At 35.2% G+C, this 21,994-nt stretch overlaps 1 protein-coding gene across 1 annotated transcript in view; it reads right to left on the bottom strand.

Annotated features, from left to right (window-relative positions):
* Positions 1 to 21,994, bottom strand: part of DENND5B (DENN domain containing 5B) — a 242,205-nt gene that overhangs the window by 165,843 nt on the left and 54,368 nt on the right. The window contains 1 exon segment of the mRNA XM_074270625.1: positions 828 to 937. Within this exon segment, the coding sequence (XP_074126726.1) occupies positions 828 to 937 (110 nt within the window).

The following is a 21,994-nucleotide window of genomic DNA, read 5'->3' as shown; positions in this document are numbered from 1 at the left end:
TCTTACTCCCTCCATATAGTTTTTTGATCCAGTGATACTGGCCTCTTCTGGCTGTACCATGAATAACATATTTCATCTCTTGGCTAGAGTTATTTTCTCTGTCTTCCATGCCTAGAATATTCTTCTTCATCTTCACCTATTACTTCCCTGGTTTCCTTTATGTTTCAACTAAAACTTCATCTTTTACAGGAAACCTTTCCCCATTCCTCTTAAATCTAGTGCCTTATGTTGTATGAGGATGTATTCTGATGGAAGTGGATATATCTTCAACATAAAGAAGATCCAACTCACTTCCAGTTGATCAGTGATGGACAGAAACAATTACACCCAGAGAAGGAACACTGGGAAGTGAATGTAAATTGTTAGCACTACTGTCTATCTACCCAGGTTACTTATACCTTCGGAAGCTAATACTTAACAACAAGAAAATTGGATTTACACACATATATTGTATCTAGGTTATACTGTAACACATGTAAAATGTATGGGATTGCCTGTCATCTAGGGGAGGGAGTAGAGGGAGGGAGGGGATAATTTGGAAAAATGAATACAAGGGATAATGTTATAAAAAAAAAATTACTCATGCATATATACTGTCAAAAAAAACTTAGAAAAAAAATCTAGCGCCTTTCCTTTTGTTAAATATTTCCTATTTATTCTGTATATAGCTTGTTTATATATATTTGTTTACTTGCTCTTGCTCCTTAAAGATAGAGACTATCTTTTACTTCTTTTTCTATTCCAAACATTTAGCACAGTGTCTGACTCACAGTAATCACTTACTGTTTATTGATGGGTTAATTTACTGACAGAAGAAATATACATACCATATTGACTGCATCTTGATCAAAGGGGTTCCATTCTATATTCTGAGGATAGTGAGCCAAAACTTTGGACTTGAAAGTTCTTCTCAGGGGACTTTGATCAAAGTTTTCTCCTAGGAAGAAACAATTAAGTTTTGGTAAACAACTATAGAGTTTAAAAAACTTTTGACATTACCTCTACTCAGATTGAATTGAAACAGGTATTGAAACATTAGAGGTCTGTATTTAAATGAAAAAATAACAGCTTTAAATAAAACCTTGAAAAATTCAAATACACTAAAATTTTGTTTAAGTTCTTTTTTCAAGACAAATTTGTATTGAACTTTATAAATAAACAGATGCTCTGAATTAATTATAAACTTGATATATTTTCTCATTGTTCTTAACTCTTATTAGGTTATAGACTGATAGTACTCGACTAGATTACAGACCTGTAACATTACATACAATAAAAGGAAGTGGTTTTCTTTGAGTTATTTATTATTCTTGACAAATACTGCTGTTTAAAAAAATCATGTAAAGGAGGCTATGTGAATATTGATGTACTCCATCAAGCCCAAGACTGAACAAAAATAAATTCAGAAGCCTGTGGGCATCAGAAAAGTGGATGGATCATAAAAACCAGCAAAGATGCAGGTAAATAAACTTTTAAAATTTGCCATAATGGACTGGTAACATACCAGAGGCACCAAAACCTGTAGCACGCTTTACCTAGAGATAGGAAAATTGGTAATTTGAAACCTGAAGCACTCTGATCATTTTCACCAATAACATCCAGTATGGAAGTCAGGAGCACTCAGACTAGAACAGCCCATGCTTTCAAAGCACTTAGACTTGAAGAATAAGAAAGAGGCACCTGAAAACCATTGACAGTGAGCACAGATAAAACAGAAGGAGATTTCCAGAAAATTCAGATCAGAGCTAAAAGGACTGGGCACACGAATCTAAAATACAGAAGAAGGCATTTGGACTAGGCAAAATGTTCCAGATCAGAAACTGAAGCTAGAGATAATAGTAAACAGAATGAGCTACAAAGCACTATGAATAAATAATATGACTCTGGAAACATCCAAGGGGCAAGTCCAGAAGAACAAAGTAACAAAAAGACCAATCAAGATGGTAAAACAACAGGAAGAAGTACAGTTGCGTTTACCTCCACAATTACTCTTTAAAGATCACACAATTTTTGCCTTTTTTTGTATCTCCAACATTTAGTATAGTGCTTGGCACATAGTAGGTGCTTAATTTGATTTGCTAGAACTAGGTTTAGTTTGGAATCCCTGTTCTTTACCATCATGCTTCAGCTTCCTTCCCTCTCTGTTCCCAAGTCTCCCTCCTCCCATTAGTATAATTCCTAGAACTTCTGTTTTCAGGAAGGGTCCAAGAATGAAAGTTGCACAAGAAAAATCAGATCAAGAAAGAAGAAAAAGAAAAACTGAGAAAGAAAACAAAATGCAAGCAAATAACAAGAGAGAGAGAGTGAGAATGCTATGTTGTGTTCTACAATCTGTTCCCATGGTTCTCTCTTCATCACTGCACAAGTAGAACTGGTTTGAATCATCTCAATGTTGAAGAGAGCCATGTCCATCAGAACTGATCATCATATAGTCTTGTTGTGGCCATGTATAATGATCTTCTGGTTCTGCTCATTTCACTTGGCATCAGTTCATGTAGGTCTCTCCAAGCCTCTCTGAAATCATCTTTCTGGTCGTTTCTTACAGAACAATAGTATTCCATAGCATACATATGCCATAATTTCTTCAGCCACTCTCCAATTGATGGGCATCCACTCAGTTTCCAGTTTCTTGCCATTACAAAGAAGGCTGACACAAACATTCTTGCACATGCGGGTCCTTTTCCCTCCTTTATATATATATACATACACACATACTGGGATTAATCCCAGTACAAACACTGCTAGATCAAAGGGTATGCACAGATTGATAACTTTTTGGGCATAGTTATGGAATTATTTCTTTCATGGACTCTAACTATACAAAGGATTGATACTTTTCTTTGATTTATTCATCAATCTAGCATTAATTCTTGAATTGTGGCTTTATCCCCTGCTATGCTTTTACATGAGGAAGCCAACCCTACTTGGTCTTACCTTAGTTTCTTTAGGTTCCTGAGCTGATATTCATCTCCTGGATTTAGGGACCCCCTGGATCCTTGAGATTTAGAACGTTAGATGTTCATAGTTTTCGCTGGTTTTTCAGAAAAGAATGTCTTTGTTTAAGTACTTCAATACAATGCTAGTTACTGTTGTAACTGCTTGCTCCCATTCTTATTACTTAAAACTATCAAATACCTTCCTCCAAATACCCAATTCAAATTTTTCTAAAAGTATTTCTGATTTTTCTGTTTCAAAACACAGAGGTGTGCAGGTAAATGTGTGCTGGCACTACATCTACTAATGAGGCTCTCCTTTTCTACTGTACATTAGTCTTCTGGCTGATGTTAACAGATAATTATTTACTATAATTTGTCATAGGATTTCTTGATTAGGAGCAGTACAGAGCTCAGATGTCCAAAAAAAAAAAAAAAAAGGCAAGGACTTAACCTAAGTTTTTCCAAATTCCCATCCAAAGAATTTAAAATAATACCTCAAAACAAATTCCAGAGTGGCAGAATCTACAAAAAGGACAAGGTAAAAGAATTTTCTAGTGTAATACCACTTAGAAAGTCGGCATAAAATGTTTGTTGCATATGGTCAAAAATGGGAGCACCAATGCAAGCTGCACCAGTGCAGACTGGGTTCCAGCAAACTAGCAGTCCTTGGGAGTAACTAAAACAACAGCAACAGTAACTTTGGTAGCTCTCAGGTCACAGAGGGTAAGGAGGGAAAAAAGATATCGCAGGGATTCTTTTGTTGGCACTACACAGATTGTTGAATTACCCATATTCAGATCTCCCAGGGCAAGGAAGAACACTAACATGGCAGAACTTGAAGTCACAGTTCCACATCAGAAAAGAGGACATGGGGTTGCTCACAAATACAGGCAGGAAACAGTAATCACACCACTCAAGATCATATCAGCTTGAAAGGATGAAAAATTTATAGAGCCCCCAGGGGTCTTAAAATTTTTATATTAAATTTGGGCTCTAGGATCAGGAGATTGTTGTATATTTCAACAACAATACTATATGATGATCAATTCTGATGGATGTGGCCATTTTCAACAATGAGATGAACCAAAGCAGTTCCAATAGAGCAGTAATGAACTGAACCAGCTATACCCAGCAAAAGAACTCTGGGTGATGACTATGAACCACTACATAGAATTTCCAATCCCTCTATTTTTGTCCATTTGCATTTTGGATTTCCTTCACAAGCTAATTGTATACTATTTCAAAGTCCGATTCTTTTTGTACAGCAAAACAACTGTTTGGACATGTATACATATATTGTATTTAATTTATACTCTTAACATATTTGACATGTATTGGTCGACCTGCCATCTGCTGGGGGGGAGGGGTGGGAAGGAGGGGAAAAATTGGAACAAAAGGTTTGGTAATTGTCAATGTTGTTAAATTATCCATGAATATATCTGGTAAATAAAAACTATTAAAATAAAAAAAATAAGAAAAAAAAATGAAATGACCAGCAGGATGATTTCAGAAAGGCCTGGAGAGACTTACATGAACTGATGCTGAGTGAAATGAGCAGGACCCAGGAGATCATTATATACTTCAAAAACAATACTATATAATAATCAATTCTTCTGGAAGTGGCTTCAATAATGATAATATGTTCTCTTGTATTTTTTATGTGTATATTGTAATACATTCCCTACTTTAGATGTAATACACATCTTTATCTCATAAGTAGAATTTGCTAGCATTAATCCTTTTCTTATCTTTCTTTCTTTCTTTTCTTTTTTTTTTTTCCCCTGAGGCAATTGTGGTTAAGTGACTTGCCCAGGGTCACACAGCTAGGAAGTGCTAAGAGTCTGAGGCCATATTTGAACTAGGGTCTTCCTGACATCAGGGCTAGTGCTCTATCCACTGAGCCACCTAGGTGCCCCTCCTTTTCCTTATTTTTGAAAATAATATTGAATTAATTGTTGAATGTTTAATTTTGTTAAACTAACAATTTAAAATTTAAATAAATAAAATTTAAACTTAAAAATAATTTAAATAAAATAAAATTAGTTTTGTTAATTATTTCAAGTAATTCCAGATGACTCTCTCCAAGATGGTCAGATCAGTTCACAGTTCTATTAATAATTAATTAGTATTCTAATTTTTCCACATTCCCTCCAACATTATTAGTTATTTCTTTTAATCATTGTATCCTGTCTGATAGGCATAAAATGACTGTTCATTTCTTCAAGATTGTTTTAATTCAGAATATTTTTTCATATGACTATAAATTTTGATTTCTTCATCCAAAAACTGCCTGGTTATATATGTTTTTACCATTTGTAAATTGTAGAATCTTCTTATAAATTTGACAAAATTCTTTATATTTTTGAGAAATTAGACCTTTATATGAGAATATGTCTATAAAAATCTTTCCCCCAAATTTTCTGCTTTTCTTCTGACTTTGGCCATATTTGTTTTATTTGTGCCAAAAATTGTTAATTTAAATGTAATTGAAATTATCCATTTTATACTTCATACTGTGTCCTCTTTCTTGTTTATTCATAAATTGTTTGCCAATCCATGAATTTGACAGATAATATGTTCCAGGTTTTTCTAATTTTCTTGTACTATTCTCTCTGGATATTTAGGTCATATATTCACTTTTAACCTTATCTTAATAAATGGTATAAGAGACTGATCTATGTCACACTTCTGCTAGGCTGCGCTTAAATTTTCCCAACAATTTTTTTTAAACCGTATAATGAATTCTTATCCAAATCATGAATTCTTACCCAAGAAATTTAAGTCTTTACATTTGTCAAATACAAAGTTACTACATTTATTTGCTGTTATAAATTGTACCTTTATTCTGTTTTACCAATCTACTTTTCCCTTCTTAGCCTGTACCCAATACCTTCAATAAATCTCTTTCCTTCACATTTTTTTCATTTATTCCTTTGATATTGACTTTGTTTTTCCAAAGAATTTAAAAAAAAAAAAATTCTTCCTCTTCTTTTAAAAAATGGGTAGAAGAACCTGGCATCCTGAATAAGTTAAGATGTCTATACAATCTGCAAAAACTGTCCAGTCAGTCAATTTTCAGGGTATGGTCATTCCAGTAGTCTCCAGCACTCACCAAATCTGAAGGATCTCAAGTATTTGAGGTTGGTTTCTTTAATTGCCCTAGAGGCAAACACTGAGTTAAGAAAGCTGGAGCCAATCAGAATGTGTGGGAATAGGATTTCAGGGAAGCCGCGTCAGGAAAACAACAGCCCTCTTCCACCAAAATCTGAAAGATAAATTTCTATCTTATCCCTCTCTAATAAGTTTATGTATAACTTTTTATATTTTTATATTTATATGCTTCTATTGGCTTAACAAAATTGTTGGTCTGAACTTAATCTGTGGCAGACTACTATCCAGTTTTCCAAGTTTTTGATAAATAGTAAATCTTTCCCCCAATAATTGGGGTCATTGGGTTTATCAAAAATTATGCTACTGTGTTTGTTTCTGTATTTTATGTATCTAATATGTTCTACTTATTGACCTTTGTATTTTTTAGCCAGTAGCAAATCTTTTCAATGATTACTACTTTGGAATTACTACTTTTTTTTTCATTAGTACTTTTGAGATTCTTGACCTTTGGTTTCTCCATATGAAGTATCTTTTTTCTAGCTCAAAAACATCCTTTAATAGTCTGACTTATATAGTATTGAATAAATAAATTAATTTAGGTAGTAATGCTACTTCTATTGTATTGGCTCAACCTATCTAGGAACAAATAGTTCTTTAGTATATCTTAGATACATTCCTAATTATTTTTAAAAATTTTTTTGTTCTTTTGAATGGAATGTCTCATTCTAGCTCTTCTGCCCTTCCCCAGGCTTTTTTGGGCAACAAACAAAAATGCTGATGATTTTATGGATTTACTTTATACCGAGAAATTTTGCTGAAGTTATTGCTTTAATTAACTCTTCATTGACTCTTTTTAGGATTTCCCCAAAAACATCATCATATCATCTATAAAGACTTTTGATTTTGCTTCCTTTTTCTCTATATTTATTTCCTGAACTTGTTTTCTGATTTCTGTTATCTGTGATATGTATTCAGTCTTCCTTTTTCTGACAAAAATTAATCTATGGCCTAGATATAAAAAGATTACTAGACATAGATATAAAAGATTAAAAGGAAACAATGAACTGGAAAAAATATTACATTAAGTTCCTCTGATAAAGTTTTCAGAAGACTAAGCCACTTCTCAATTAATAAATGGTAGAAGAGAGGCAGCTAGGTGGCACACTGGATAGAGCACCAGTCTTGAATTCAGGAGGACCAGAGTTCAAATCTGGTCTCAGACACTTAACACTTCCTAGCTGTGTGACCCTGGGCAAGTCACTTAACCCCAGTCTCAGAAAATAAATAAATAAATAAATGGTGGAAGTATATGAAAGAAATAAATCCAAATTATCTAAAACCATATGAAAAAATGTTCCAAGTCACTAAGAATTGGAGAAATAAAGTAACTATATGGTTGTACCTCAGTTTGAGGAGAACAAAGTAGAGAAAGTAAAAGTATATTAAAAAATGGAAAATAATGCTGGAGAAAAGTAGTGGAAAATATGCCTCCTGCAGGGGCCTTGAATTAGTACGACCATTTTGGAAAGCAATTTATAACTATTTCCTAAATGTTACATACTCTTTGATCCAACAATTCTTCTATTGAGAGATCAAAGAAAGAGGAAAAGGTTATACATATAAAAAATATTCACAGAGACTCTTTTTGTGAAGCAAAAGAACTCAAAACTAAGGAAATAAATGTCTGAACAAATTATGGTACTAATGCAAGGGTATCTGAATAAATTATGGTACTAATGCAATGGTATTATTGTAAAAAAAAATAAGGAAGAAAAGAATTTCAAAGAAACTTGAGAAAATTTGGATAAAATTTACAGAATGGAGTGAAAAAATAGAACAATTTCTGGGACTGTTTGTTTTTTTTTTTAATCAAAGCTTTTTATTTTCAAAATATATACATGGATAATTATCAACATTCACTCTACAAAACCTTATGTTCTAATTTTTTCCCCTCCCTTCTCCCCACCCCCCTACCCCAGTCAGCAAATGATCCAATATATATTAAACATGTGCAACAATTTATCAATACTGTAAACATTAAAAATTTTGAAAAGACTTGAGAAGTTATATCAAATCAATGATCAATCATGATTCTAACCTAATGATAAAGAATGTTATATAACTCCTGATAAACTGAAGTGATCCAACTGATGTAATGATATTCATAGTTTTGGACTTGGCCATTAAGGGAATTTGTCTTATTTGTTATAAAGTTTGTTTGTTATAAAGGTTTTATTATTCTCTCCCACACCTTTTCACAGTGGGGAGTGAAGACATTTGGGGGGGAGGGAATATGTTTAGTAACTGAAATTTTTTTTTAATCAATAAACTTCATGCCTAAAAATGTTGATCCAATAAGCTTCATGCCTAAGCATGTTGACCCAATAACTAACAATTTATTTTAATATTATAGAACATACAAGTATTCCCACCAGTGAATTAACAGCATAGGATGCCCCCCTAAGTCTAAATACAGCTTTAAGCTACTCAAGTTTTTAAGTTATTACAGCTTACAACTGCACCAAGACTTTTGGGACATTCTATATTGATATAGGCTTTTAAAATTTCATTAATGAAGGTAATTAATTCAATCCTTCATTCTGTCTAGTCTGCAATTAACCCTACTGATGCAAGTATCAATTCTCTATTTAAAATGAAAAAGGTTTTTGCCTCTTCAAATGTCAATAAGGAGCCATAAATCTTTTTCTTTTCCTGAGGCAATTGGGGTTCAGTGATGTGCCCAGGTGTGTAACACCTCACAAAGCTTAGAGGTGTTAAGTGTCTGAGGCCAAATTTGAACTCAGATCCTTCTGACTTCAGGACCAGCATCTATCCATTGCACCATCTAGCTGCCCCAGAAGCCATAAATCTTAATTCAGAACTAAATAGTTCCATGATAAAGAAACAAACAAAATTATCCATAAATTTAAGATAAAAGAATGAAATGTAACAGGTTTTGCACAATAAGATTACAAATAGCAATTATTGCTTCCTGGCTTCCTCACCATAATCAAAAGTTTAGATTAGTGAAAAAGAATCAGCAAATCAATAAAGCTACACCATACCTTACTTCTCAAATGAATCAGGAAATTAAAATGGAAGCAAAAGTGGAGACAACATGAGAATTGAAAAGACAGACAAGATTACCCAAGTTACACTTCATTCAGAATCAGAATCATTAATCTGATTAAAACTATACGCAAAGGAATTTCTTTGTCATATTTCTCTCTTTTTTTCCCCCTGGGATTGGAACAGGCAAGCCTTGAATTACTGGGAAGTGATTTTTTTTTTTTAAAAGAGATCAAATTTTTTGTTTAGATCTTGTTTTTTCTTTAGAAACAAATGGAATTCATCTGTTTCATTAAATGTATATCTTCTTCCATGGAAGAAAATGCTCAGCTTAATTGGGTAATTCATTCTTGGCTGCATGCCAAGTTCTTTTGCCTGTCAGAATATCAGATTCCAGGCCCTTTATCCTTTAATATAAAGGCAGCCACATCTTGAGTGACCCTCATTGTGGCACCTCAGTATTTGAATTGTTTTTTCCTGGCTGCTTGTAATACTTTGTCCTTAATCTGATAGTTCTGAAATTTGGCCACAATATTCCATGGAGTTTTTTTTTAGGGTCTTTTTCAGAAGGTGTTTCAGATGCATTGTTGGTGGAGTTGTGAAAGAATCCAACCATTCTGGAGAGCAATCTGGAATTATGCCCAAAAAGTTCTCAAACTGTGCATACCCTTTGATCCAGCAGTGCTACTACTGGGCTTATATCCCAAAGAAATACTAAAGAAAGGAAAGGGACCTGTGTGTGTCAAAATGTTTGTGGCAGCTCTTTTTGTAGTGGCTAGAAACTGGAAAATGAATGGATGTCCATCAGCTGGAGAGTGGTTGGGTAAATTGTGATATATGAATGTTATGGAATATTATTGCTCTGTAAGAAATGACCAGCAGGATGAATACAGAGAGGCTTGGAGAGACTTACATGAAGTGATGTTGAGTAAAATAAGCAGAACCAGGAGATCATTATATACTTCAACAACAATAACGTATGAAGATATATTCTGATTGAAGTGGATATCTTCAACATAAAGAAGATCTAATTCAGTTCCAGTTGATCAATGATGGACAGAAACAGCTACACCCAGAGAAGGAACACTGGGAATTGAGTGTAAACTGTTTGCACTACTTTGGAATCCAATTCTTATCGTGCAATAAGAAATTTGGTTTTACACACATATACTGTATCTAGGATATACTGTAACACATTTAACATGTATGGGATTGCCTGTCATCTAGGGAAGGGAGTAGAGGGAGGGAAGGGAAAATTTGGAAAAGTGAATACAAGGGATAATGTTGTAAAAAAAATTATCCATGCATATGTACTGTCAAAAAAATTATAATTATAAAATTAAATTTAAAAAAAGAAAATTATCTATGTATATATTTTAAAAATAAAAAGCTTTAATAATTTTTTTAAAAAAAGGATTGTCAATTGGACCAGAACCAATCTCAAACCAAGTGTGTGGCCAAAGCCACACCAAAGTAGGCTAGAGAAAGAAGCTTAATAGAAGCTTAATTAATTTCAGAGTGAAGATGCTAGCAAGTGGAAGCCCCTAAGAGAGAGGGCTTACCTTGAAAGGGAAAAGGCTTAAACATAAAAACAGAAATCAGCTGGACCATGATAATCATCTTTAGGTCCTGAGTTGCTGTCTCAATAGCAGACTCATGTGTGGATAATGCAGGTATCCCTGGATCCTGTGGGAACAGCCTCCAAGTTAATTGTCTCACAGAAGCAAACAGAACCAGAGTTAACATGGCAGGAAAAAGAGTGCAGTACCTCTTTCAGTTCACTTAACTGTTACAAGAAACAGGGATTGAAAACATATCAAGATATGTGATAGGTGGCTCTCAGGTTCCTGGGAAACAAGGGACAGTGAACATGTGGTGCTAGTCAAAGCAATATACTTTATCAGAGAGTGAGATCACCCAGAGTACAAAGTGTTGTTATGCCAAGCTTAGAACAAAAACTGATTGCTGGGACTTAGCTTGAGAAACAGAGTGTCTACAAAATATTTTGTCATTTTTCTCTTTCGGAACAAAGGAGAGAGGGTGTGAAAGAATCCACATCCTTATGGCTAATAAAGGAGAGAGCCAAGAAGTTCTCTTTGAGGAGACCTATTTGGAAAGTATGTCTCAGGTATTATGCTAGCCATTGCTTCCAAGCAGAAAAGGTCCAAGAATGTGGAGGGAGTTAATAATGCGTCAAACATGTCAACAAGGTAACCAAGAAAACATAAACATTAACATTAAGTTCCATTTAATAAACGCACATGGCTAACTGAACACTCAGCCTATGGAGACCTGGGGAGTGGAAGATATTAGAACACAGCAGGTAAAAACCTGTGGGCCAGAGCCAAACAGCAAGCAAGAACAGTTGGTTAGAGAAACAGAATATGCAGAAATGACAGTTTCAAGTGTTTCATGTAGTTATCTGGTCCCAAGATACCGTTTTTTTTTTTTTTTTTTTTTTTTTTTTTTTTTTTTTTTTTTTTTTTTTTTTTTTTTTTTTATTATATATATATATATATATTTTATAATATTATCCCTTGTATTCATTTTTCCAATTTACCCCCCCTCCCTCTATTCCCTCCCCCCGACGACAGGCAATACCATACATTTTACATGTGTTACAATATAGTCTAGGTACAATACATGTGTGCGAATATCACTTTCTTGTTGCACAATAAACATTAGAATCCGAAGGTACATGCAACCTGGGCAGACAGATATTAGTGCTAACAATTTTCATTCCCCTCCCAGTGTTTCTTCTCTGGGTGCAGCTACCTCTGTCCATCATTGATCAACTGGAAGTGAGTTGGATCTTCTTTATGTTGAAGATTTCCACTTCCATCAGAATACATCCTCATACAGCATTGTTGTTGAAGTGTACAGTGATCTTCTGGTTCTGCTCATTTCACTCAGCATCAGTTGATTTAAGTCTCTCCAGGCCTCTCTATATTCCTCCTGTTGGTCATTTCTTACCGAGCAATAATATTCCATAACCTTCATATACCACAATTTACCCAACCATTCTCCAACTGATGGACATCCATTCATCCTCCAGTTTCTAGCTACAACAAAAAGAGCTGCCACAAACATTTTGGCACATATATGTCTCTTTCCGCTCTTTAGTATTTCTTTGGGATATAATCCCAGTAGCAGCGCTGCTGGGTCAAAGGGTATGCACAGTTTGATAACTTTTTGGGCATAATTCCAGATTGCTCTCCAGAATGGCTGGATTCTTTCACAACTCCACCAGCAATGTATTAGTGTCCCAGTTTTCCCACATCCCCTCCAACATTTGTCATTATTTGTTCCTGTCATCTTAGCCAATCTGACAGGTGTGTAGTGGTATCTCAGAGTGGTCTTAATTTGCATTTCTCTGATCAGTAGTGATTTGGAACACTCTTTCATGTGAGTGGATATAGTTTCAATTTCTTCCTCTGAGAATTGTCTGTTCATATCCTTTGACCATTTATCAATTGGAGAATGGTTCGGTTTCTTATAAATTTGGGTCAGTTCTCTATATATTTTGGAAATGAGACCTTTGTCAGAACCTTTGTTTTTAAAAATATTTTCCCAATTTGTTACTTCCCTTCTAATCTTGTTTGCATTAGTATTATTTGTACAGAAACTTTTTAGTTTGATGTAATCAAAATCTTCTATTTTGTGATCAATAATGATCTCTAGTTCTCCTCTGGTCATAAATTCCTTCCTCCTCCACAAGTCTGAGAGGTAGATTATCCTCTGTTCCTCTAATCTATTTATTATCTCCCTCTTTATGCCTAAATCATGGACCCATTTTGATCTTATCTTGGTATATGGTGTTAAGTGTGGATCCATATCTAATTTCTGCCATACTAATTTCCAGTTTTCCCAACAGTTTTTTCCGAATAATGAATTTTTATCCCTAATGTTGGAATATTTGGGTTTGTCAAAGATTAGATTGCTATAGATGTATCCTTTTTTGTCCTTTGTATCTAATCTGTTCCACTGATCTACCGGTCTATTTCGTAGCCAATACCAAATGGTTTTGGTGACTGCTGCTATATAATATAGCTTTAGATCAGGTACACTTAGACCACCTTCCTCTGAGTTTTTTTTCATTAGTTCCCTTGCAATTCTTGACCTTTTATTCTTCCATATAAATTTTGTTGTTATTTTTTCTAGGTCATTAAAATAGTTTCTTGGGAGTCTGATTGGTATAGCACTAAATAAATAGATTAGTTTGGGGAGTATTGTCATCTTTATTATATTCGCTCGGCCTATCCAAGAGCACTGAATGTCTTTCCAATTATTTAAATCTGACTTTATTTTTGTGGCAAGTGTTTTGTAATTTTTCTCATATAATTCCTGACTTTTCTTTGGTAGATGGATTCCCAAATATTTTATACTCTCAACATTTGTTTGGAATGGAATTTCTCTTTGTATCTCTTGCTGTTGCATTTTGTTAGTGATATATAAAAATGCCGAGGATTTATGTGGATTTATTTTGTATCCTGCCACTTTGCTGAAATTTTGAATTATTTCTAGTAGCTTTTTAGCAGAGTCTTTGGGGTTCTCTAAGTATACCATCATGTCATCTGCAAAAAGTGATAGTTTGATTTCCTCATTTCCTACTCTAATTCCTTGAATCTCTTTCTCGGCTCTTATTGCCGAGGCTAGCGTTTCTAGTACTATATTGAATAGTAATGGTGATAGTGGGCAACCTTGTTTCACTCCTGATCTTACTGGGAAAGGTTGCAGTTTATTTCTATTGCATATTATGCTTACTGACGGTCTTAAATATATACTCCTGATTATTCTAAGGAATAATCCATTTATTCCTATACTCTCAAGAGTTTTTAGTAGGAATGGATGTTGGATTTTGTCAAATGCTTTTTCTGCATCTATTGAGATGATCATATGGTTCTTATTAATTTGATTATTAATATGGTCAATTATATTAATAGTTTTCCTAATATTAAACCAGCCCTGCATTCCTGGAATAAATCCTACTTGATCATAGTGTATTATCTTGGAGATGATTTTCTGAAGTCTTTTTGCTAATATCTTATTTAAGATTTTAGCATCAATATTCATTAAGGAGATTGGTCTATAATTTTCTTTCTCAGTTTTCGATCTACCAGGTTTAGGTATCAGTACCATGTCTGTGTCATAAAAGGAGTTTGGTAGGACTCCTTCATCCCCTATTTTTTCAAATAATTTATATAACATTGGGGCTAATTGTTCTTTAAATGTTTGGTAGAATTCACATGTGAATCCATCTGGCCCTGGGGATTTTTTCCTGGGGAGTTGATTAATAGCTTGTTCTATTTCTTTTTCTGAAATGGGACTATTTAAGCAATTTATCTCCTCCTCTGTTAATCTAGGGAGCCTATATTTTTGGAGAAAGTCATCCATTTCACTTAAGTTATCAAATTTATTGGCATAAAGTTGGGCAAAGTAACTCCTTATTATTTCTCTAATTTCCTCTTCATTGGTGGAAAGATCCCCCTTTTCATTTGTAAGACTATCAATTTGATTTTCCTCTTTCTTTTTTTTGATCAAATTTACCAAAGGTTTATCTATTTTATTGGCTTTTTCATAAAACCAACTCTTGGTTTTATTTATTAATTCAATAGTTTTTTTACTTTCAATTTTATTGATTTCTCCTTTTAATTTTTGTATTTCGAGTTTAATTTTTGGTTGGGGGTTTATAATTTGGTCTTTTTCTAGCCTTTTAAGTTGTAAGCCCAATTCGTTAATCTTCTCTTTCTCAATTTTCTTCAAATAAGCCTCTAAAGATATAAAATTTCCCCTTATTACTGCTTTAGCTGCATCCCAAAGATTTTGATATGATGTCTCATCATTATCATTATCTTGGGTGAAATTGTTAATTGTTTCTATAATTTGCTCTTTCACCCAGTCATTCTTTAAGATGAGATTATTCAGTTTCCAATTACTTTTTGGTCTATTTACCCCTAACTTTTTACTGAATGTAGCTTTTATTGCATTGTGATCTGAGAAGAAGGCATTTATTATTTCTGCCTTCCTACATTTAATTTTGAGATCTTTATGTCCTAATATATGGTCAATTTTTGTATAGGATCCATGAACTGCTGAGAAGAAAGTATATTCCTTCCTATTGCCATTCAGTTTTCTCCAAAGGTCTATCATACCTAGTTTTTCTAATGTTCTATTTACTTTTTTAATTTCTTTCTTGTTTGTTTTGTGGTTTGATTTGTCTAAATCTGAGAGTGCAAGGTTGAGATCTCCCACTATTATAGTTTTACTGTCTATTTCTTCTTGCAGTTCTCTTAACTTTTCCTTTAGAAAGTTAGATGCTATACCACTTGGTGCATATATGTTTAGTATTGATATGGCTTCATTATTTATGCTACCTTTCAGCAGGATATAGTTTCCTTCCTTATCTTTTTTAACGAGATCTACTTCTGCTTTTGCTTGATCTGAGATAAGGATAGCTACCCCTGCTTTTTTGGCTTTACCTGAAGCATAATAAGCTCTGTTCCAACCTTTTACCTTTACTCTGTATGTATCTCCCTGCTTTAAGTGTGTTTCCTGTAGACAACATATTGTAGGGTTCTGCTTTTTGATCCAATCTGCTATCCGTCTCCGTTTGATGGGATCGTTCATCCCATTTACATTTACAGTTAAAATTACTAATTCTGTATTTCCTGCCATCGTATTATCCCCAGATTATACTTTTTTCCCTTGACCTCCCTGATCCCCCTCCCCGATATTTAATTTACAGCCCCCCCTTGTGACGCGCAACCCTCCCTCTTTTTTTTTTTTTTTAGGATCCCTCCCCCCTCCCTCCAAGTCCCTTCACTTATTCTCCTTTTCCTTTCCTCTTTTCCTCTCCCCCCTTTTAATGAGGTGAGAGAAAATTCTCTGAAAAACAAATATGTTAATTATTTACTCTTTGAGCCTCTTCTGATGAGAGTAAGATTCACACAATGATTCTCCCCCTCACTAAGTTCCCTCAGATATGGTGTATTTTCTATGTCTCTTCCTGGGATGTAGTTTCCCTCTTTTTATCACTCCTTCCCCTTTTTCTGAACCGACCTCCTTCCCTTTACCACACCCCCCTTTTTTTCTTTTATATCAGTAAAATCAAATTATCCTTGAGTATTTTTTATATACCCACAACAAAGTTACAGTTCTCAAGGGTTCTGTGTACCTTTTTCTGTTTCTCTTCAGTCTTGTGGATGTAGATCAAATTTTTTGTTTAAGTCTGGTTTTTTTCTTAGAAACATATAGAATTCCTCTGTTTCATTGAATGACCATCTTCTTCCATGGAAAAAGATGCTAAACTTAGCTGGGTAGTTCATTCTTGGTTGCAGTCCTTGATCTTTTGCCTTTCGGAATATCAGGTTCCAGGCCCTTCTATCTTTTAATGTGGAGGCAGCCAGATCTTGGGTGACCCTTATTGTGGCACCTTGGTATTTAAATTGTTTTTTTCTAGCTGCTTGCAGGATTTTCTCCTTTGTGTGGTAATTCTGCAGCTTAGCCACAATATTCCGTGGTGTTCTTTTTTTAGGGTCTATTTCAGAAGGAGTTCGATGAATTCTTTCAACATCTACTTTCCCTTCTGTTTCTATTATCTCTGGACAGTTCTCTTTGATAATTTCCTGTAAAATAGAATCTAGGCTCTTTTTTTGGTCATAGTTTTCTGGAAGTCCAATAATCCGCAGATTATCTCTCCTAGATCTATTTTCCAGGTCTATAGATTTTCCCAGTAAGTATTTGACGTTGTTCTCCAGCTTCTCATTTTTTTTGTTTTGTTTGACTGATTCTTGGGTTCTCTGTGAATCATTCATTTCTATTTGTTCTATCCTGACTTTTAAGGAGTTATTTTCTTCTTTCACAGTTTTTAGTTCTTTTTGTAAATGCCCAATTTCGTTTTTAAATGAATTATTTTGCTCTATTGAGTTTTTTTCCATTTCCCTAATTTTTTTTTTTTGAGAATTATTTTCTTTTTCCAATTCAGAAATTCTATTTTCTTGAGACTTTTTTATCTTTTCCAATTCAGATATCCTACTTTCCTGTGTTTTTTTAACCTTTTCTAATTCACTAATTTTGTTTCCCTGCATCTCCTGTGAATTCTTTATTTTTTCCAACTCCAATTTCAGGACATTGTTATTTTCTATCATAACTTCCCTTTCCTTGCCCCATTTTTCTTCGATCTCCCTCAATTTCTTAAGAGCTTCTTCTAGGAGAGAGTTATGTGATGGGGGGCAGGAATCGTTCCCCTTTAGGTTGTTATCTGATTCTCTGCTGTCAACTTCCTCGGGGTTGGATACCCGCTCTTTCTCTGTATAGAAGGAATCTATGGTTTTTTTAGCTTTTTTGCTCATACTTAAAAAAAATCTTTTGGGGTCTGTCCCTGGGGTAGGAAATTATTTACTTCTTTACCAGCTTCCTCCCAGACGGGATGGATGCAGCGGCTCCTGAGCCTGAGCTAAGAGAGAGCTCTGGGAGAGAGTTCCCCACCCTCTCCCTGGGAGTGCCTCAGAGGTGATTAGCACTGCTGTGCTTCGAGGGCGTAGAATAGTGAAGACTGCAGGAAGCCCAGGCTATGTGTCCTGGTGGGGAGTGGGTGTCTGCAGCAGGTGACGTAAGAAGCCCCTGCGCTCAAACTGGAAGTGTCTGCCAGAAACCGCGGTCCCTAGTTCAAAGGTTCCGCTTCTCTGGGACTTCCTGGAGCTGAGTTCCACTCCCTCCAGCTAAGTTAGGCAGTGTGTGTTGCCTTGGGCCGTATCCACCCACTTGTCAGTCTCTTAACTATTCTCAGGAGGTAGCTGAGGCCACACCCCCTGGTGCCGAGATCTGTGCCTGAGTCACCCCCAGGGTCCGGGGAAAATCTGAGTTTTAAAATATTTTGGCTTTCTCTTCTGAACTGCTAAATAATTAGCAGAGAAGAGCTAACAGCCTGTGCCAGATTCCTTTACCTCAGTGGCTTCTCTGATCCCAGAGCCCCTCCCAGCGCAATGGGCGCAGTGTGCCCCTACCCCACCGTCTGTGCTGGTCTCTTATTCCTCCCCTGAGAACTGACCTTTCCTGTTGAAACTCCAGATTCTCTTCAGCTGGTAAGTCGTGCTTCCAGTCCTTGTGGTATCTATCAATCCTGAGCTAATTTTGAGACTTAATTTATCTAATTGGTTGTGAGGGAGTGAGGACGTTCACTGAGTCGTGTGTTTCCTCTCCGCCATCTTGGCTCCGCCCCCCCCAAGATACCGTTTTCAGAGCTCTGTTTCTCTACACTTTTAAAAATGTATGAGGGGGAGTGAAACAAGGTTGCCCATTATCACCATTACTATTCAATATAGTACTAGAAACTCTAGCCTCGGCAATAAGAGCTGAGAAAGAGATTCAAGGAATTAGAGTAGGAAATGAGGAAATCAAATTATCACTTTTCGCAGATGACATGATGGTATACTTAGAGAACCCCAAAGACTCTGATAAAAAGCTATTAGAAATAATTCAGAATTTTAGCAAAGTTGCAGGATGCAAAATAAATCCACATAAATCCTCAGCATTTTTATACATTACCAACACAATCCAACAGCAAGAGATATAAAGAGAAATTCCATTCAAAATAATGGTCGATAGTATAAAATATTTGGGAATATATCTACCAAAGGAGAGTCAGGAATTATATGAGCAAAATTACAAAACACTTGCCACAAAAATAAAGTCAGATTTAAATAATTGGAAAGACATTCAGTGCTCTTGGATAGGCCGAGCGAATATAATAAAGATGACAATACTCCCTAAACTAATCTATTTATTTAGTGCTATACCAATCAGACTTCCAAGAAACTATTTTAATAACCTAGAAAAAATAACAACAGAATTCATATGGAACAACAAAAGGTCGAGAATTTCAAGGGAAGTAATGAAAAAAAAAATTAAGTGAAGGTGGTCTAGCTGTACCTGATCTAGAACTGTATTATAAAGCAATAGTCACCGAAACCATTTGGTATTGGCTAAGAAATAGACTAGTTGATCAGTGGCATAGGTTAGGTTCACAGGGCAAGATAGTGAATAAAAATAGCAATCTATTGTTTGACAAACCCAAAGATCCCAAATTTTGGGATAAGAATTCATTATTTGACAAAAACTGCTGGGAAAACTGGAAATTAGTATGGCAGAAACTAGGCATGGACCCACATTTAACACCACATACTAAGATTAGATCAAAATGGGTCCAAGATTTAGGCATAAAGAACGAAATCATAAATAAATTGGAGGAACATGGGATGGTTTACCTCTCAGACTTGTGGAGGAAGAAGGAGTTTGTGTCCAAGGGAGAACTAGAGACCATTATTGATCACAAAATAGAACATTTTGATTACACCAAATTAAAAAGTTTCTGCACAAACAAAACTAATGCAAACAAGATTAGAAGGGAAGTAACAAATTGGGAAAACATTTTTACAGTTAAAGGTTCTGATAAAGGCCTCATCTCCAAAATATACAGAGAATTGACTTTAATTTATAAGAAATCAAGCCATTCTCCAATTGATAAATGGTCAAAGGATATGAACAATTTTCAGATGATGAAATTAAAACTATTTCCACTCGTATGAAAGAGTGTTCCAAATCACTATTGATCAGAGAAATGCAAATTAAGACAACTCTGAGATACCACTACACACCTGTCAGATTGGCTAAGATGACAGGAACAAATAACGATGAATGTTGGAGGGGCTGTGGGAAAACTGGGACACTGATGCATTGTTGGTGGAGTTGTGAAAGAATCCAACCATTCTGGAGAGCAATCTGGAATTATGCCCAAAAAGTTATCAAAATGTGCATACCCTTTGACCCAGCCATACTACTACTGGGCTTATATCCCAAGGAAATACTAAAGAAGGGAAAGGGACCTGTATGTGCCAATATGTTTGTGGCAGCCCTTTTCTTAGTGGCTAGAAGCTGGAAGATGAATGGATGTCCATCAATTGGAGAATGGTTGGGTAAACTATGGTATATGAATGTTATGGGATATTATTGTTCTGTAAGAAATGGTCAACAGAAGGAATACAGAGAGGCTTGGAGAGACTTACATCAATTGATGCTAAGTGAAACAAGCAGAACCAGAAGATACACTTCAACAATGATACTGTATGAGGATGTATTCTGATGGAAGTGGTTATCTTCAACATAGAGAAGAGCTAATCCAATTCCAATTGATTAATGATGGACAGAATCAGCTACATCCAGAAAAGGAACACTGGGAAATGAGTGTAAGTTGTGAGCATTGTTTTTTTGTTTGTTTGTTTGTTTTTGTTTTTATTTTTGTTTTGTTTCTCTTCCCAGATTATTTTTACCTTGTGAATACAATCCTTCCTTTGCAACAACAACAACAAAATTCGGTTCTGCACATATATATTGTACTTAAGATATACTATAAGATATTTAATATGTATGGGAATGCCCGCCATCCAGGGGAGGGGGTGGAAGGAAGGAGGGAAAAAACTCGGAATAGAAGGGAGTAGAAGGGATAATGTTGTAAAAAAAAAAAAAAAAAAAAAAAAAAAAAATTACCTATGCATATGTACTGCCAAAGAAAATGTTATAATTATAAAAATTAATAAAAAAATGCTTAATAAAAAAAATGTATGAGGGGGTAGAATTCTGGGAAGATGGTGGAATAGATTGGTAAATTTCAAGCTCTCTAGATTTCCTCCACAAATAGAACAAAGTTTGCTCCTCTATGCAAACACCGACTCCAGAAAAATCAAGAAGACTTGGGACAAAAGAGGGGTCTTCCTGATACAACTTGAGAAGATCTGAAGAAAGAGCCTGGGCTGGGGATTAATTCCCTGTGAAATGCAAATTCCTCTGGGATATCTCCATAGAACCTATAAGGGGGGAACCGTGGGACTAGCTGGGTATGGCTGGAGCCTCAGTCAGAATTACAGAAACTTTAACCTCCTAGATTGCTTATGGAGTCAAGATCTGAGTCAAGAACCTCAGCTGATCAGGACCACCAGGCTTAGCTGTGTTGTAAAGACACTGCCCTGGGCAAGAAGGAAGCAGCACCTGGTGACTACAGAGGTAGGGGGACAGGGATGCTATTGGCTGCAAACATTTTCTGGATGGTGGAGCTCTTGTTTTGGGATTCTTCAGAGAAGAGAGCTGAGATGAAGTCAGAGGCATCATTCCCCCCACCATTAGTATCTCTTATTAAAAAAAATGGGCCCTACCATAGAAACATACTATGGGAACAGAGAAGACTGGGGTTCATATTCAGAGGAAGCCAGTAAAGTAAAACAAAATTCTACCCAAAGAGTAACATGAAATGGCTCCCTGCCCAGAATCTATAGAAGAACTCAAAAAGAGAATTTAAAAATTAAATGAAAGACATTTGAGTAAAAAAAATCCAAGAAAAACAATAATGGGGAAAAAAGTTAACCAACTCAAAAAGGAGATAGAGGCTCAAAGGAAAAAAATAACTCTTTGAAAATCAGAATCGGGCAAGGAGAAGCCAATGAAGCTAAGAAAGACCAAGAAATAACAAATAAATGATAAAGAATGAAAAAACAGAACAGGATGTGAAAACGACAGATCTGGAAAACAGATGAAGAAGAGAAACTGTAAGAATAACTGGACTGTCTGAAAGTTGTGACTGAGTGAGACATATTAAAAGTCTCCCAGAGACTGTTTATTAAAATAATTGAAGTCTGAGAGCCCCAGTTTCCATTTCTCAGAAATAAAAATTACTAACCCATTTACAATAATACTTATGTGACAACCACATTGTTTTATAAAGCCCTTGCAAAAAAAGCTTGCAAGACGACCACAAGTTTCCTTATTGTCTGAATAAGACCTTGTAGGAAGTCCACAAGCTTCCTTATTCCCTTTGGGCAAGGACCCAG

This window comes from Sminthopsis crassicaudata, chromosome 5 (genome assembly GCF_048593235.1).
Source record: "Sminthopsis crassicaudata isolate SCR6 chromosome 5, ASM4859323v1, whole genome shotgun sequence".
Classification (NCBI taxonomy): domain Eukaryota; kingdom Metazoa; phylum Chordata; class Mammalia; order Dasyuromorphia; family Dasyuridae; genus Sminthopsis; species Sminthopsis crassicaudata.
This window is presented reverse-complemented; position numbering and strand designations above follow the sequence as displayed.